General features: G+C 39.6%; 1 protein-coding gene across 1 annotated transcript in view; it reads right to left on the bottom strand.

Moving 5' to 3' along the window:
• Positions 1–18,178, bottom strand: part of THEGL (theg spermatid protein-like) — a 101,636-nt gene that overhangs the window by 37,834 nt on the left and 45,624 nt on the right. Inside the window, exons 4-6 of the mRNA XM_006891971.1 lie at positions 17,305–17,443; positions 5,279–5,406; positions 225–336 (exon numbers count right to left, since the gene is read on the bottom strand). Of these exons, the coding sequence (XP_006892033.1) occupies positions 225–336; positions 5,279–5,406; positions 17,305–17,443 (379 nt within the window). The remainder of the gene's footprint in view (positions 1–224; positions 337–5,278; positions 5,407–17,304; positions 17,444–18,178) is intronic.

Here is an 18,178-nt window from a genome sequence, read left to right as displayed (position 1 = left end):
TATGAGATGGATTGATTCAGTGACTGGGGTAATCGGGATGGGTGTGTCAGAGGCAGTGCGATTGGCACAGGATAGAGCAGGGTTTAGAGCAGGGTTTAGGGCTGTTGTACATAAGGTCGCTATGAGTCGCAAAAGACTCAACAGCACATAACAACAACAGAAATAAAAGAGGAATATGTTACAAAGTAGACTATGAACAGTTTTTCTCACATGGGCTCACTTACTTTTCTTGGAGGAAGATAGTGTTGATCTGTGCTCTTGGCTACAGAAAGTCGTAATATCCGGGAAGATGCCTCAGGGATTTTAAGAGAATCTCCTACTCTATCACTTAAGGACCTGTTTTTAAAAGAAAAAGGGAAATCTTGTAATCAATGAATTGAAAGAAAAGTCACATTTTTTATTGTTATAATCAACTTTCAATCAATAATATTTATTGTTTCCTTCTTAGGAGCCTTGTTTCCTATGATTTTCCAAAATTTTTTAGTATGATTCACAGTAGAAACTGCATTTTATGATGTGGTGGAGCATATGTATGCGTCTACATGTATGCGTATCTAAAATAAAATTATCATGAAAAATACTTATCCTATGTAATATATTTTTATCTTTTTTAAATTTAACATAATTTCATAAAATAATCTATTGCAAATAATTAAATTTATTTGAATTAAAGCAATTAACTTTTTATCAAAACCTAGTATACCCCCACCCAAGGATGCTTTCTGATGTAGTTTGATTTGTTGTTGTTGTTATTAGGTGTCACTGAGTTGACTACCACTCAAAGTGATTCTATAAACAATGGATTTGAACCCTGCACTATCTTGGGACATCATCACCATTTCTGATATACTTGAATTCATTGTACAGTCACTGTGTCAATCTGTCTTATTGAGGGTCTTCCCTTCCTTCACTGACTCTCCACCTTTCTCAGTATTATGTCTTTTTCCAAAGGCTAGTAGTAACTGCTAGGCCTTTGGCTGATGTGCTGTAACTCACATCTTACAATACATATCAATCAACCAACAAACTAACAAGCCTAATATGGAAAAAAAAATTCTTAAATAACTATATAATTAGGGAGCATGGTAGCCTAATGGTAAGAAGCTGTGTTGTAATCCCGAAGGCACACAGTTCAAGGTCACCAGCTACTCAGTAGGAGAAAGATGGGCAATCTCCTCCTGTGCAATTAATTGCTTCTGAAAACTTGCTGGAGGGTGAGCTATGGGTTAGTTCCAACTCTACAGTAAACAATAACAACTATATGATTACCCTTTACAGATAGTCTTCTGTTGTTATTGTTGTCATTGTTGTTGTTGTTATGTAAAGTAGATTCTGATTCAAAGTGACCCTATGTAAAACTCTGTAGCCTGCTCTCTCTTAAGGCAACCTCATCCCTCTGACACAACTACTCTTATTACCCCAGTCACTGAGTCAATCCATCTCATGCAGGGTCTTCCTCTCTTGTGCTGTCCCTCCACCCTTCCAAGTATAATATCCCCTCTAAAGGACTGGTCCCTTCTTACAACATGCTCAAAGCATGTTAGATGAAGCTTCAAAATCCTTACCTCCAAAAAGAAACCTGGTTTCACCCTCTCTGGGATGAACCTGTTTTTTCTCCTAGCAGTCTATATATTCAAGAGTATTCAATACTCTTCTCCAGCACCACAGCTCAAAGGCTGTTATCCTTAGTCACTGACCAGCTCTCTAGTGCATAGCAAATAATTGTAAAGACCATGGCCTAGATTGGATGCACCTTAGTCTCTAGACTGACATCCTTGCTCTTCAGTGCTCTGAAGAGGCCTCTGACAGCATATTTTTCCAATGCAATTAGCTTTTATATTTCCTGACTCCTGGTAGCCAAGCAAACTGATGTTGTTGACAATCTCAATTTCATCTATCATGATGCTGCTAATTGTACCAGTGTTTTTGTTTTCTTGATGGTCAGCTTCAATCCATATAGAAGGCTGCAGTCCTTGACTTTTTGCAGTAAATGCCTCAGGTCCTCCTCAGTTTTGGCAAGCAAGGTTTCCATCTGCATAACACAGGTTGTTGATGAATCTTATTCTAATTCCTCCACATTCTTCCTCATAGAGTCCAGCCTCTCGGGTGATCTGTTACACATATAGATTGAAAAACTATTAAGATAGGTTGCATCTCTGACACACATTTTCTATCTTTAATCAGGCAGTGTTTCCTTGCTCTATTCTGATGATTGTCTCCTGGTCCAAGTATAGACCTTGAATAACAATCAAGTGTTCTGGGATTTCCATTCTTCTCAGAGTCAGCTACAGTTTGTTATCCACACAGTCAAATGCCGTTTGCATAGTCAATGAAACACAGCTAGACATCCCCCTCGCAGACATCCTCTTGCTTTCAGCCAAGATCCATCTGACATTAGCTATAATATCCCTAGTCCCAAGGCATCTTCAAAATCCAGCACTTCTGGCAGTTCTCTGTTGATGTGCTGTTCCAATCGTTTTTGGATAATTTTCAGCAGAGTCAACTGTTGGATTTTTTAAAAAATGAGATAGGACATACATTCTACATAGGGTTGCTATGAGTCGCAAATGACTCGATGGCACATAACAACAACAACAAGTATCGCTACTCCTGCTTTTTTCTGGTTGCCGTTTGCTTGGTATATTTTTCCCCACCCTTTTATTTTTAGTCTGTCTTTATCTTCGTTTTTCAGGTGTGTCTCTTGTAGACAACATATTGATGGGTTTTCGCTTTTTATCCAGTCTGCTACTTTTTTTCTCTTCAGCTGTGCATTTAAACCATTTACATTCAATGTGATTATTGAGAGGCAAGGTTTTATTGCTATCATTGTGTTGAGTTCTTTTTGGTGTTGTTACTAGTTACTTTGGTCCATGATGCTTTCTGTGGTATCTGTGTAAGAAGGACATCTCCGAGTCTTTCCCTCAATGCTGGTCTTGTTTTTACAAACTCTCTTAGGTTCTGCTTTTCTGGGAAAATCTTGATCTCTCCTTCATATCTGATGGATAATTTTGCTGGGTACAGTATTCTTGGCTGACAGTTGTGTTCTTTGAGTGTTTGATATATGTCCTTCCACTCTCTTCTTGCTTGCATGGTTTCTTTTGAGAAATTGGCACTTAATCTTATCTGCTCTCCCTTATAGGTTACTCTTTGTTTCTCCCTTGCTGCTTTCAGGATTCTCTCCTTATCTTTGGTTCTGGCAAATTTAACTAAGATATGCCTTGATGTTTTTCTTTTGGGGTCTAGTCTGTATGGTGTTCGCTGAGCTTCTTGTATATATATTCTCTCATTCTTCATTATGCCTGGGAAGTTTTCCTCTAGTAATTCTTCCACAACTTTTTCAGTGCCTTTACTTGCTTCTTCCTTTTCTGGGATTCCAATGATACGCATGTTATTTCTCTTGATGGTGTCCCACATAATTCTTAGGTTTTCTTCTTTTCCCTTCCTTTTTGAGTCTGCTTTTTGCTCTAGCAGATCAATGGTGACAATTTTGTCTTCTACCTCACTGGTTCTGTGTTTCATCCATTAAAAATATTCAATCATTGTTCTTTTAAATTCTGTGTCAGAAAGTTCCATCAGACTTCCTGGCTTCAGGAAATCCACTGATACTGTGTCACCCTTTGAGCTGGGGACCTATTGTGTGGGACAGCTTGCTTTGTTCAAGACTTTGATATGTTCTTGATCTGAAGATAATGCTCTAGAGATCAGTTGGGTAGCTATCCCACTTATGTTTTTCTCTGAATGTCTGACTCCAGGGAAATGTCAGTTCAGAGCCTGTGAGAGCAGTCTCTTGTAGGTAAGACAGGTCAAGGTGCTCCAGATAAGGCAGATTGATTAACCAACCAGACATGTAGACACAGGTATGGAGCCAAATGGGGTGGGGCATGCACGTGGTTGGGGTGATCACAAGGGCAGGTCAACCACTTGGGGGACCTCACTCAGACCTCAGTTGTCTGGATGTGCTTACAACTGGGGTTCCTATTCAAATTCCAACTGTACATCTCCCACCCAGTGTTTTCATTCACTCGTCCCTGTCCAGTGGTGCTCATACAGTTGTCCTTGCCCAGGAAGGGTCCTGGGTCCAAGGGGACTCAACAAGACAAAGTCAAATTCCCACCAACCCACCCACCTCTGGTTGGTCTGCAGTGTCCACAAAAGTTCAGCCAAATTATCACTGGCCTGCTCATTCCTGGACAGTTGGCGTGGCCCAAGAGAGCTCAGCCAAATTTCCACCAGTGGGCTCACCCTTGGGTAATCTCCCAGACAATCAGCGGTGCCCAAGAAAACCTAATTAGGATCCTACCAGTCTTTCTCGTGGCAGATCAGTCCCACAGCAGCTCGAATAGTGGCTTAAGATGCTGGCTGGATCTGCGGTGTGCCTTTGTGTGCTGACTCAGAATTGTACTGTTCATGGCTGTTGGTAGGTCTCTGTGCTGCGTGAAGGAGTCTCTAGTGGCCCTGGAGCACCGCCAGTGGTGCAGGGTTGTGGCAAGGCCACCAGGGTGTGCCAGAAGTATGGGGGCACCGGATGGTGGTGGGGTGGTGTCCCTGGACACGGTGCTGTGGCAGAGGTGGGGGTGCAGGGCTTGGGCAGCTCTGGGAGTTAGAGGTTGCAGTCCGTTCCCAGATATTAAGCTGCCAAGTCACCAGTCCTCAGCAAATAAGACTTCATGTGTCAACGCCCTTATGCGCCAGTCGCCCTTGTGCCCACATCATTTTTCTTAACCGTTTTCTTTAAAAATTCCGAACATCTCATTTACCTCTCCCTAAATACTCGCACACTTACTGTCCATTTCGTAAGGATACACTGATCCTACACATGTAGTTATATAAAGGCATAAGAGAACAACATCAAGTAATCAAGTTGTACCAATTGCAAGAACATGTGATGTTCATTTGGATGCTTCCTTGTAATCAGTTGCGATGATAAGGTTTGGTATGAATTTTAGCTTCACCACAAGATGACCAAGTGGGATTATTCATGATGATGTACGGATTACTTACAATTATGAGTGATTAGTTTATTTCTTAACTGACACCCTGAAATACAGATTGACTTTTAGCTTATGAAATTATTGTTGCTGTTAGGTGCCCAAGAGTCAAGTATGACTCACAACAGCCCTATAAGCAAAAGATCTGAACCGTGCCCTATCCTGTGTCAACCACAGAATACGCATGAAACTGCACACAATAAAAAAAGTAACAAAACTGTGACATTTAACCAAATTAAGCTGTGACAATTTAAGCAAATTAAGCTATGAAGATCCTCAAGATGCCCTACCTATTTCTTAGATCGTCGTCTTCCTGGTACTTCCTGGGCTGTGATAACTTCTGAAGTCTTTTGGAGGGTTGGCAAAACAGTGAAGAAGAAGGGATCTCCCAGATTCCAGACTCTCTGCCACAGCTGTACTTACATAAAGGCCTGCGGAACATAAGAGGTTTAAGAAGTGAGAGAGATAAGCATGCATCAAACCATTCTATTCTATTCCGTGTTTGATCTCCAGCTCTAGAGCAGCAGGTATGATCGTTTACCAAGAGGTAAACTGCTGATCTGTTTCTCCAATGTGAAAATGTTAATTGTTTTAGAGATAATTATCATGCAGGAAGCAGTTGTCAGAATGGAGCAAGGAAACACTGCATGGTTCAAAATGAGCAAAGGAGTGTGTCAGAAATGTGTCTTATCTCTATACCTTTTCAATCTATATGCAGAACAGATTATTCAGGAGGCTGGACTTTTTGAGGAGGAATGTGGCATCAGGATTGGATAAAGACTCATTAACAACCTGTGTTATGCAGATGGCACAACATTCCTTGCAGAAACTGAGGAGGACCTGAAGCATTTGCTACAGAATGTCAAGGACTGTAGTTTTCAAGATGAATTGAAGCTCAACATCAAGAAAACAAAGAATCTCACCCCTGGGCCAATTGGAAGCACCATGCTAAATGGAGAAGAGATTGAGATTGTTAACAATTTCAGCTTGCTCAGCTCCATGATCAACACTCTTGGCACCACCACTTAGATAATCAAAAGACAACTGCATTAGGAAAGTGTGCTGTCAAGGACCTCTTCTAAGTGCTGAAGAGCAATTATGTCTGTCTAGAGACTGAGGTGTGCCTGAGTCAGGCCATGGTCTTTGCAATAATTCGCCATACATCAGAAAGCTGGACAATGACTTGGGCTGACAGAAGAATTTATGCCTTAAGCTGTGGTGCCAGAGAATAGTATTAAACATACCATGGACTGCCAAGAGAACAAACAGCCCTGGAGAGGGTGAAATCAAGCTACTCTTTGGACGCAAGGATTTAGAAGCTCCATCTTACATACTTTGGTCATATTGCCAGGAGGGATGAGTCCTTGGAGAAGGACATCCTGCTTGGAAGGGTGGATGGATAGCACAGGGGAAGAAGATCCTGAATGAAATTGACTGACATAGTAATTGGAGTAATGAGAATAGATGGGACCGTGAGATTGGCTCAGGATAGAGCAACATTCAGAGATACTGGTCATAGAGTTGCAGGCTACTCAATGGCATGTAACAACAACAACATCATCATGCACTCATTCATTTATTGCCATTGAGTAGAAACTGACTCTGAATGATTGTCCAGTCAGGTTTCTGAGGCTGTAAATCACGCAGGATATTGTTCATCTTTCTTCTTCTGTAGAGCTTCTGGTGATTTCCAACCACCAGACAAATACTGCCACTGGGTTAGCAGTGCAAGCCCCTGTACTCTAAGCCACTAGAGCTCCTTAGAGTTAGACAGCTATTAATGATAAAGAAACCCAAGTCTAGGATAACATACTGGAAAAGCTTTTGCAAACACCCCCCTTTTTTTGTGACAAAGACATGTGTTCATGTCTTTCAGCTGTTAGTCAAAAGCAAATCACTTATACCACCCAGGGACATAACCATAAACTAGCTTTGTTAACCACAAACTCCTTGTTCACCATAATGTATCTCAGAGTTTATCCAATGTAAATTGTAGGTAATTGTATTTCCTCCCTGAAAGAAAATTCTTGGAAATTTCTGAATGCTTGAGGTAATTTTTCTAATTTTAAAAACTCTGAATTATACCTAAAGATTTGTGCAATGAATCAGGGCCTTCCCTACCCCCTCCTGGATCAGAGAACATTTAATAGCCTGCCATCAGCTGATTACAGTATACTTAATGACATTAAGATTGACCAATTATTTGATTTCTATTTTACTCTCTTCAAGATCTCATTGTGAATAGCCTCCATTGAGTCATTTGCTTTTCAAAGCAAAACCACAGTGGAAAAAGCACTTCATGGCTTCTATCCAACCAAACACACTGATATCCAATTAATTCCAACTCAGAACAACACTACACAACAGAGCAGAGCTGCCCTCAAAGAACCAGGGGCCTCACCTTGCCCCTGAGGGGTGGCTGGTGGGTTAGAGGCACCAATATGGTGGTTAGCTAACTCACACTGAATCCTTTCTGCCACTGGAGCTTCTTTATACGCACAAAGATAGCTATCATGAAAAACAAGTTTTGGCCAGAAAGTAGAAAAATGATAACAGTATGGAGAGCATGGGTGTGTGGGGGTGTGTGTGTAGAAATTAAGAAAAATCCAATGGGGACCTGAAAAGACAGGGTAATAGCAGGCATAGTTCAACGTTTATTAATTTTATAAAACACAATCAATAAATGTTGGAGAGGATGTGGAGAGGTGGGAACTCTTATACACTGTTGGTTGGATTATAAAATGGTACAACTACTCTGAACTACTATGAACCTGGAGAAAGGATGAAAGTCACACAAGTGTTGAGGACTTTCGTTCAAAGGGTCATTATGAGTCCCCTACAACTCGATGGCACTTAACAACAACTACTCTGTGAGACAGTTTGGTGTTTCCTCAAAAAATCAAACATACAATATATGCAAAATTATGAACTTTGTAAGTAAACCAGTATAAAATCTAAAAAAAAGAAAGCTGAACATAGAAACAACATATGATCCAGCTATTCCACTACTAGGAATATATCCCAAGGAAATTAGAACTGAGACACAAATGGAGAACTTGGGAGAGAATGGAGAGCATTCGGCTGAGTGAACAAACTCAGTCTCATAAGGACAAACACTGCATAAGACCATTATTGTAAATATAGGATAACTAGTAAAACATGTATGAGAACCCAAGGGAGGATGGAGTGGAAGCAGAGGGGTGAGAATGGGTAGGAGAAAATGACAGGGTTGCACAGTTTGGTGGGTGGAGAGAAAAAATGGGAAGGATCTGGCAAGGACCTGAAAAGATTGGGTAATGATGGGCAAGGTCCAATTGTGATTGATTTTTATAAAACATAGTGCTTGGGAATAATTGTATGAAACACTATATGAACTTTGTGAGCAAACCAATATAAAAAATATTTTTTAAACTACAATATACATGATGATCATTTGACACAATGTGAATTTACACAATGTGTGAAACACAATGTACATGAATGATAACTCAGTGTATACGAATTTTGTATGCAAACCAATAAGAAATTTAAAAAGTAGGGATTAAAAAAATGAAAACCCTCCTACACTGCTGGTTATTGTTCCTTTTGCTGTTATTGCTATGAGCCTTTGAGTCAAATATAACCAATACTGACCATATGAACAAGGGATCTAAATCTTTTCCTATCTCATGCCAGCCTCATCATCTCTGACATACTTGAGCCCATTATTATTAAGTCGCTGTGACAATCCATCTCATTGTTGTTCTTTCTCTCTTTTAGTGACTCTCCACATTTCCAAGGATTCTCATTTCCAAGGAAAAGCCTAACCTAACACCATAGTCCAAGTATGTAAGATGAAGCTTCACCATCTTTGCCTTCAAGGATCACTCTACTCTTGCTACACTTTTCTCAAGACATATATGTTTGTTCTTTTAGAAGACCAGTTTACTTTTCTCCAATATCACAACTAAAAAGCATCAATGCTTCTCTGTCATCTTGATTTATTGTACAGCTCTAATATGTATAGCAGGTGATTGAAAAGACCATGGCCTGAATCAGGCACACCTTAGACTTCAAATTTATATCATTACTTTTGAGTTTTTGGAGAGGTCCCTGACAGCAAACTTAGCCCAATGCAATCCACAATCTCATTTTGTGCAAACCACATCTCCTGGTCTCCTGAATGCTGGTACCAATGGTGTTGATTCAAGCAAGAAGAAATCGTTGACAGCTTCAATCCTTTCTCCATCTGTTGTGATATGGAATATTGGTCCTGTTGTCAGGACTTTTGTTTTTTTGAAGTTAAGATGCAATCCATGTCAAAGGCTGTAGTCCTTGATATTCTACAGCAAGTGTGCCATACATATCCTCCTCACAGCAAGCAAGTCTGTACCATCTGCATGAGCAGACTTTCTCCAATTCTGATGCCACATTCCTCTTCATAGAGTCAAATTTCATTAATTATTTGCTCTTCATACAGAAGGAATAGGTACGAAGAAAGGATACATTCCTGACACACACCCTTCCTGATTTTTTTTTCCATTATGAAGTTTTTCTTTTTCAACAACTCACCAAATAACCAGTCTAGCAAATGGAAGATTTTGAAAATTATTTTTATAACTGTTTCCAAAACACCTTTGATGAAGCTCGGGATGCTTTTTTACAAAATGCTTGCGAATTCACAATCTCATTTCATTATATATTTTCATTCTTTCAGTAACTTAAACATACAGAGCCGTGCTAACACAGAGATGGCCTCTCTCCAGTGGTTCAAATTCACCAGCACCTAGGGGCAAACAGACATATAAGCTGACCCTCCAACAGGTTTTAGAGGTTGTAAATTGCACAGGAGGAGATTATAAGTCTGTCTACCCTTCCTGATTTTAAACCATACAGTGTTACTTTGCTCCACTCAGGCAACAGCTTCTTGATCTAGGAATAGATTTTGCATAAGCTCAATTAAGTGTTGTGGGGTTGTCATTCTTCTCAATGTTAGCCATAGTTTGTTATGATTCACACAGTCAAATGCTTTGCATAGTCAATGAAACAGAGACAGATCTTCTTCCAGCAGTCTCTGCTTTCAACCAGGATCTGAAACTAGCAATGATATTTCTGATGCCATGGCCTCTTCTAAACCTTCTCCCCTTGAACTTCTGGCAGGTCCCTGTCAATATACCATTTTTCCCCCAGCCATTTTTGGAAGATCTTCAGTAGTATTTTGCTTGCATGAGATATTAATGAAATTTTTAATAATTTCCATACTGTTCTGTCACCTTTATTGAGGATGGTAACAAATATGACTCTCTTCCAGTCGATTGGCCAGGCAGAAGTTGTCCTCTAAATTTCTTGGCATAGACTGGTGAGCATGTCCAGGCTACATTTGTTAGTTGAAACATGTTCATTGGTATAACATTGATTCCTACGTCCTTCCCCCCACCCTTTCCAGTGTCTTCAGTGCATCTTGAACTATATCTTTTATTACCAAGAAGATTTAAAATCACCAAGGGTATATATTAGGGCTGTATCCTTTCTCCAAACCTATTCAATCTTTTTTTTCTATTTAATCTTTATGCTGAGCAAATAATTCATGAAGCTGGATTCTATGAAGAGGAATGTGGCATCAGAATTGCAGAAAAACTCATCAACAACCTGCACTGTGCAGATGACACAACCTTGCTTGCTGAAACTGAGAAGGACCTGAATCGCTTGCTGAAGAAGGCAAAGGACTGTATGTATTGGAGCTCAACATCAAGAAGACAAAGATTCTCACCACTAGGCCAACTGGAAGCACCATGATAAGATGGAAAAGAGATTGAGGTTGTTAAAAATTTCAGCTTGCTCGGCTCCACAGTCAACACTCATAACAGCAGCAGTCAGGAAACCAAAGATGAACTTCACTTCCTTGGGAAATCTACCAGGGAAAATCTGCTTCCAGGTACCTCTCTAGAGTACCAATGAGCAATGATTTCAGTTTAGAGACTAAGGTGTGCTTGATCCAGGCCATGGTCTTTGCAATTACTTGCTATGTATCAAAGAGCTGGACAATGACTAATGTTAACAGAAGAACCTATGTATTTGAGTTGTCATGCTAGAGAAGAGTCTTGAACATACCATGGACCACCAAGAGAACAAACAGGTCTGTCTTAGAGAGGGTGAAACCAAGCTGCTCCTTGGAGGCAAGGATTTTGAAGCTCTGTCTCACATACTTTGGCCACCTGGCCAGGAGGGAACAGTCCTTAGAAAGGACAGCATGCTGGGAAGGATGGATGAACAGCACAGGAGACGACCACAGATTACACATATTTATACAGTAACTGGGGTAATGGAGGTAGATGTGTCGGAGTCAGTGAAACTGGCTGAAGATAGGGCAAGCTTCAGAGCTGTTGTACATAGAGTCACTATGAGTCACAGGCAACTCAATGGCACATAACAACAACAACCTCCTAACATAAATAGGCTGTGTATTTTGGGGAAACTGACTACCAAACTTTTAAGGACTGAGAAGCTGAAGGGATAGAAACGAGGCAAGTAAGGTGGAACTGGTAAGATTTTACACACGCTGTGGGCATTGTAACCAATGCAACCACAGAACAATTTGTACATGAACTGTTAAATGTTGTTGTTGCTATGTGCCACGAACCGTAGTGACCCTATGTACAGCAGCTCTGAACCCTGCCCTTTCCTGAGCCTGTCTCACTAATTCTGACACACCAACTCCCATTGGCCCAGGTACTGTATAAATCCATGTCATCCGTGTTCTTCTTCTCCTTCAATGTCCATCCACCCTTCTAAGCATGATGTCCTTCTTCAAGGATCAGTCTCTCCTGGCCATGTGCCCAAAGTATGTGAAATGGAGCTTAAAAAACCTAGCCTCCAAGGAGCAACTTGGTTTCACCCAGTCTAAAACAGACTTATTTGTTTTTTTGGCAGTTCGTGGTATGTTCAAGACTTCTCCAGCACCACAATTAGAAGGCATCAGTTCTTCCTCTGTAATCCTTAGTTACTGTCCAGCTCTCTGATGCATAATAAGTAATTGGGAAGACCATGGCCTGGATTAGGAGCACCTTAGTCTCTAGACTGACATTGTTGCACTCTGGAGAGTTCTCTGACAGCATATTTTCCCAATGTGTTTGATTTCCTGTCTGCTACTGTTAAGAGTGTTGATTGTGGAGAAGAATGTCACCAGTACTACATAAAGTTTTTCAGAAAATAGAAAAAGATGGAATTCTCTCAGACTTATTCTATGAAGCAAACATATCCTTGATACCAAAACTAGGTAAAGACACTGTCAAAATAGGAAACTACAGGCCAATGTCTCCCATGAACATAGATGCAAAAATCCTGAATAAAATCCTAGCCAATAGAATCAAATGATACATTTAAAAAAATAATAATTTACCATGACCAAGTGGGATTCATAACAGGTATGCAAGGATGGTTCAACATAAGAAAATCAGTGTAATTCATCACATTAACAAAGCAAAGAACAAGAACCACATGATCTTATCAATTGATGCAGAAAAGGCCTTTGACAAAATCCAACACCCTTTCCTGATTAAAACGCTCAACTCAACAAAATAGGAATAGAAGCGAATTTCCTCAACATAGTAAAAGTACATACGCAAACCCGAGAGCCAACACTGTTCTCAATGGAGAGAGATTAAAGGCACTCCCTTTGAGAACAGAAACTAGACAAGGATGCCTACTATCACCTCTTTTTTCAATACTGTATTGGAAGTCTTAGCAATGGTAATAAGACAAGATGAGGAAATAAGAGGTATCCAAATTGGCAAAGAGGAGGTAAAATTATCTCTATGCAGATGATATGATAGTACACTTAGAAAACCCTAAAGGCAATCTCCAATTTCATTTGGAATGGAAAGAGACACAAAATAATCAAAACACTCCTTAAAAAGAGAAACAAGGTAGGAGACATCTCATTGCCTGATTTTAAATCCTACTACACTGCAGGGGTGGTCAAGACAGTGTGGTACTGGCACAGTGACAGACACACAGATAAATGGAACAGAACTGAGAATCCAGAAATTAGCTTATCTACCTATGGTGAACTGATTTTTTTACAAAGATATGAAATCAGTTAAGTGGGGAAATGACAGGCTTTTTAACAAATGGTCTTGGCAAAATTAGGAAACTCAAGCAAGACCTACACCTTACTCCATACACAAAAACCAACTCAGAGTGGATCAAGGACCTAGGATTAAAAGCAAGGACTATAAACTTTACAATAAAGAAAAGCTTGAAAGAACTCTAGGAGCCCTAATTCACAACATAAACAGTCTTCCAAGCATCCTAAAAAACCTACAACCAGGAGAGGATAAAATAGATGAATGGGACCTTCTAAGAATAAGATCCCTATGCACATCCAAAAACTCCAACAGGGTAGAAAGGGAAGCCACAGACTGGGGGAAAATATTTGGTAATGGCATGTCAAATAAGGGGTTCATATCTAGAATTTATAGAATATTTGAGCACCATAACAAGATAAAGGAAAACAACCCAAATGCCAAATGGACACAGGGTATGTACAGACACTTCACCAAAGAAGGCATTCAGATGGCAAACACACACATGAAGAAATGTTAAAAATCCCTAACTCTAAGAGAGATGCAAATCAAAACAACTAGATCATCTCACCACAGTAACAATAGCAAAATTCAACAGAGCAGCAAATAAATGCTGGAAGATTGTGGAAAAACTGGAACCCTTATTTACTGTTCTTGGGGGTGTCAAATGGTGCAACCACTATGGAAGACAGTATGGCATTTTCTCAAAAAGTTTGAAATAGAAAGACCATTTGACTCAGCAATTCAATTACTGGGAATATACCCTAAAGAAACCAGAACTGACACCCAAGTAGATATATGCACTCCCATATTTATTGTGGCTTTGTTCACAACAGCAAAGAGTTGGAAACAACCCAAGTGCCCATCAACAAATGAATAGATAGAGAAGCTGTGGTATATTCACACAATGGAATACTATGCTGCATTGAAAAAACAAGGAACTCATGAAATATTATACAAAATGGGTGACCCTGGAGCACATAATGCTGAGTGAAATATCTCAGTCACAAAATTACAAACACTGCATAATGCCACTGTTATAAAACAGGACTGACATTGAGTTTAGGGGGAACTAGGAAAATGGGGATAAATAATGAACACTACATTCAAACAGATGAGGGATAGAACTGTTTAAAGGGGATATAAAGTTGGGTAGTTTTTTCATGACAAGAGTCCAGAGTAGGAGCTGCATAATAAAGTGGACTAAGAGGGTGGGGATTGTATAACAATGAAGATTTTTTTTTTCTTTTCAAAGAGAAAAGCAAACTAGGGGGAGGGATGGGCAGGGAGGAAAATCTGTGACAATGAATGAATGGAAATCCAAGTTCTCTATAATCTTTCATGAAAATCTCAATTAAAAAAAAGAGAATGTTGATTGTGGAGCTAAGCAAGCAGTAATTGTTAACCTCAGTCTCTTCTCCGTCTAACATGGTGCTGTCAGTTGGCCCAAACTACAGTCCTTGATCTTCTGCAGCAAGTGCTTCAGGTCTTCTTCAGTTTCAGCAAGCAAGGTTGTGTCACCTGGATAACAACTTGTTGATGTGTTTCCTCCAATCCTGATGCCACACACCTCCTCATAAAGCCCTGCTTCCTTAATGACCTGTTTTGCATATAAATTGAACCATGGAATATGAATATCTAATATGTTGTGTAAAATTTTATCTAAAACACTATAATAAAAAGAGAAAAGAGGTTTCCTATTTTTAAATGAAGGACACCTTGTGATGCAGCAGATAAGCATTTGACTGCTAACTGAAAAGTCAGTTGTTTAAACCCCTCAGCTGCTTTTCAGGAAAAAGATGGGAGAGTCCATGCCTGTAAATATTCCTCTTATAATTAGATGCCATCACACTGGTTCCAACTAAGTGAAAAGAACAAAACACTGCCAGGTCCTGTGCCATCCTTACAGTCAATGCTGTTTGAGCCCATGGTGGCAGACACTGTACCAGTCCCTGTGCCACCTCATTGAGGATCTTCCTCTTTTTTGGTGGCCCCCTCCTTTACTAAACATGGTGTCCTTGTCCAGGGACTGGTTCTGCTTTAAAGCATATCCAAAGAACATGAGATGAAGTCTTCCCCACTCTCACTTCCAAGGAGTCTTCTAGCTTTACTTCTCGTGAATGCTTGTTTTTCTTTCCTGCACTCCATAGACACTGAAGGTTCTCTGCCAAAACCATAATTCAAACGGGTCAAGTCTTCAGTCTTTATTAATCATTCTCTAGTTTTCACATGCAGGTGAAAAACTTAAAAACTCATTTCTGTCAAGTTGGACACTGACAGCTGACCCTCCAGTGGGTTTCAAGAGAAAATTACCTGTCTTTCTCCCACAAAGCCACTAGTGGGTTCAAAATACCAGAGAGAGTTAGCAGTGCAGCTCCCTATGGAATATGTCACCAGAGTATCCGACATGTATATGTTGTTGTTAGTTGTTAGGTGCTGTCGAGTTGACTCATAGCAACCCTATAAACAACAGTTCTGAACCCTGTTCTATCTTGCACCATCCTCATACTCACTCACACACAAGAGCGCATTGCAGCAATCACCATGTTGGTTGAAGGTCTTCCTCTCTTTTGCTGACCCTCCACCCTTCCTAGCATCATGTCCTTCTCCAAGGAATAGCCCTTCCTAGCAACATGCCCAAAGTATGTGAGGCAAAGCCGCATCATTCTTGCTTCCAAAGAGCACTCTGGCTGCATCCTCTCTCCAAGATATGTCTATTCATTTTCTTGGCCATCCAATGGTCAGTGCTCTTCTCCAACACCACAGCTCACAGGTATCAATTTTTTTTCTGTCATCCTTATTCATTGTCCAGCTCTCAGATGCATAGCAAGTAATCAAAAAGACTATGACCTGAATCAGATGCATGTTAGTCCTCAAACTAACATCATTACTCCTCAATAATTTGGAGAGGTCCTTAACTACAGATTTTTCCAGCGCAATTGTCTCCTGATTTCCTGACTGCTGGTACCAAGGGTGTTAATTGTGGATCCAAGCAAGATGAAGCTGTTGACAGTTTCAATTTCCTCTCCATCCATCATGGTGTTGCCTATTAGTCCAGTGGTAATAATCTTTGTTTTCTTGATGCTGAGGTGTAATCCATACTGAAGACTGTATTCCTTGATCTTCCGCAACAAGTGCTTCATGTCCTACTCACTTTCAACAAGTAAAGTTGTATCATCTGCATAATGCAAGTTATTGATGAGTCTTCCTCCAATCCATGCATATGAGGCAACTGTAAATAATATGGTTTGGGTCAGGCACACTTTAGTCCTCAAAGTCTCTGCTGTATCTATGAGTGCTGCTTTTGAATCCAAGTAATATGAAATTCTTGGCAATTCTTTTCTTTTTCTCCATTTATCATATTATTTCCTATTCTATAAAATTTAAAGTCTTCAATACCTTATGGGGCAGTTCTACTTTGTTCTATAGAATAAATATAATTGTAATTGTTTTGTTAGGCATCGGGTTTTGTTTGTTTGTGTGAAACTTTTTCTATTTATAAGGGTACTCCTTAAACAGGAAGCTTAGAGGTCTGTAGAGGAATTATTCAGACTGAAAAATGAGAAAGGTTGCACAACTTGAAAAATGGAACAAAAGTGCAACAATGAATGAATGGAAATCCAAAATATCTGTAAATGTTCATTGACATTAATAATAATAATAAAAAAGAAAAATGCAACAAATAATACTGAATTGTTGTTATGTGCCATCAAATTGCCTACGACTACTGGTTTATGTTTTATTCTGTTTCATTTCAATACTGCCAAAAATAGAATTTCTTTTTTCAAAGAAAAGAGCTCATGTCTTCTGCAGAATTTCTTTAGAGTTGCTTGAAGAGGTATATTCCTAACATTTCAGACAAGTTTATTTAAAAACCCAGAACATTTCAATAAGAAATACCACAAATCTGTATTATATTTTGATGTGGAAAATTTTAGTGTGGTAAAAATCATATTAAAAACAGTTACAAAATCCCTAGTCCTCAGTAAAATGTGATGATAGATTGACAAACATACAGATTTTATGTAAAAGACCTGGTTTTAAAGCCTGTCCTCAGGAGAGCAATGAGAAAACAGCTGCATGGTGTTTCCTTGGAAAAGGCAGGCATAGCGTATTAATTTCTTTCATTGAAAGCTGAATGGAATGGGCCTCTATCTTTTTTTAAAAAGTGAAATAAAATATTAAGTAACAACAACAACAAAGAAGACCTGTGTTTATTTGTCCTACAGACTCCTGAAAAGGTAACCCAATACAAATGCTAACCTGTTAGGTAAATATCGGCGGGACAGTCTCCTGGGCTGCGCAAGGCACTCCATTCGTCTGGTCAGATGAGTTTTCAAAACATTCTGGGAAACAGGGCGAATAGGATCTTGATTTCCCCAAATCAGTCTTCTGTTATAAAAAGAAATAAGATGGTAATAAATAATTGTTAATTAGCAAGTCAGAAGTGCATCCACAAGTTCATGCCTAGATAAGCTCACCAGCCTATGCCAGGAAATTTGGAGGACAGTGGTGTGGTCAACGGATTGGAAGAGGTCCATACGCATTATCATTCCCAAGAGAGGTGACCCAGTACAATGTGAAAAAGGTCAAACAATATCATTAACATCATATGCAAGCAAAATAATGCTGGAGATTATTCAAAAACAGAACAATACATAGATAAAGAATTGCCAGAAGTTCAAGCAGGATCTAAAAGAGGCCATGGCATCAAGGGATATCATTGCTGATGTCAGGTGGATACTAGGTGAAAGTAAAGAATACCAGAAGAATGTCTATTCATCTTTATTGCTTATGCAAAGGCATCTGACTGTGTGAATCACAAATTATGGATAACATTGAGAAGAATGGGAATCCCAGAGAAATTAATTGTGCTCATGCGAAACAGAGAAGAAGAATGAGTAGTTGGAAAACATGGACTTGGTGAGAGAAATGAAGCTGGAGATAGCATGACTGAATTTTTCACAATCAATGACCTATTCATTGCAAATACGTTTTATAAGAAACATAAATGCAGATGGTATGCATAGGAATCAGACTGATTATATCTGCAGAAAAAAAACGCTGGAGAAGCTTAATATCAGCTGTGAAAACAAGGCCAGGAGCTGATTGTGGAACAGACCACCA

The sequence above is a fragment of the Elephantulus edwardii genome, unplaced genomic scaffold (genome assembly GCF_000299155.1).
Source record: "Elephantulus edwardii isolate Elephantulus edwardi_28Jun2011 unplaced genomic scaffold, EleEdw1.0 scaffold00107, whole genome shotgun sequence".
Taxonomy (NCBI): domain Eukaryota; kingdom Metazoa; phylum Chordata; class Mammalia; order Macroscelidea; family Macroscelididae; genus Elephantulus; species Elephantulus edwardii.
This window is presented reverse-complemented; position numbering and strand designations above follow the sequence as displayed.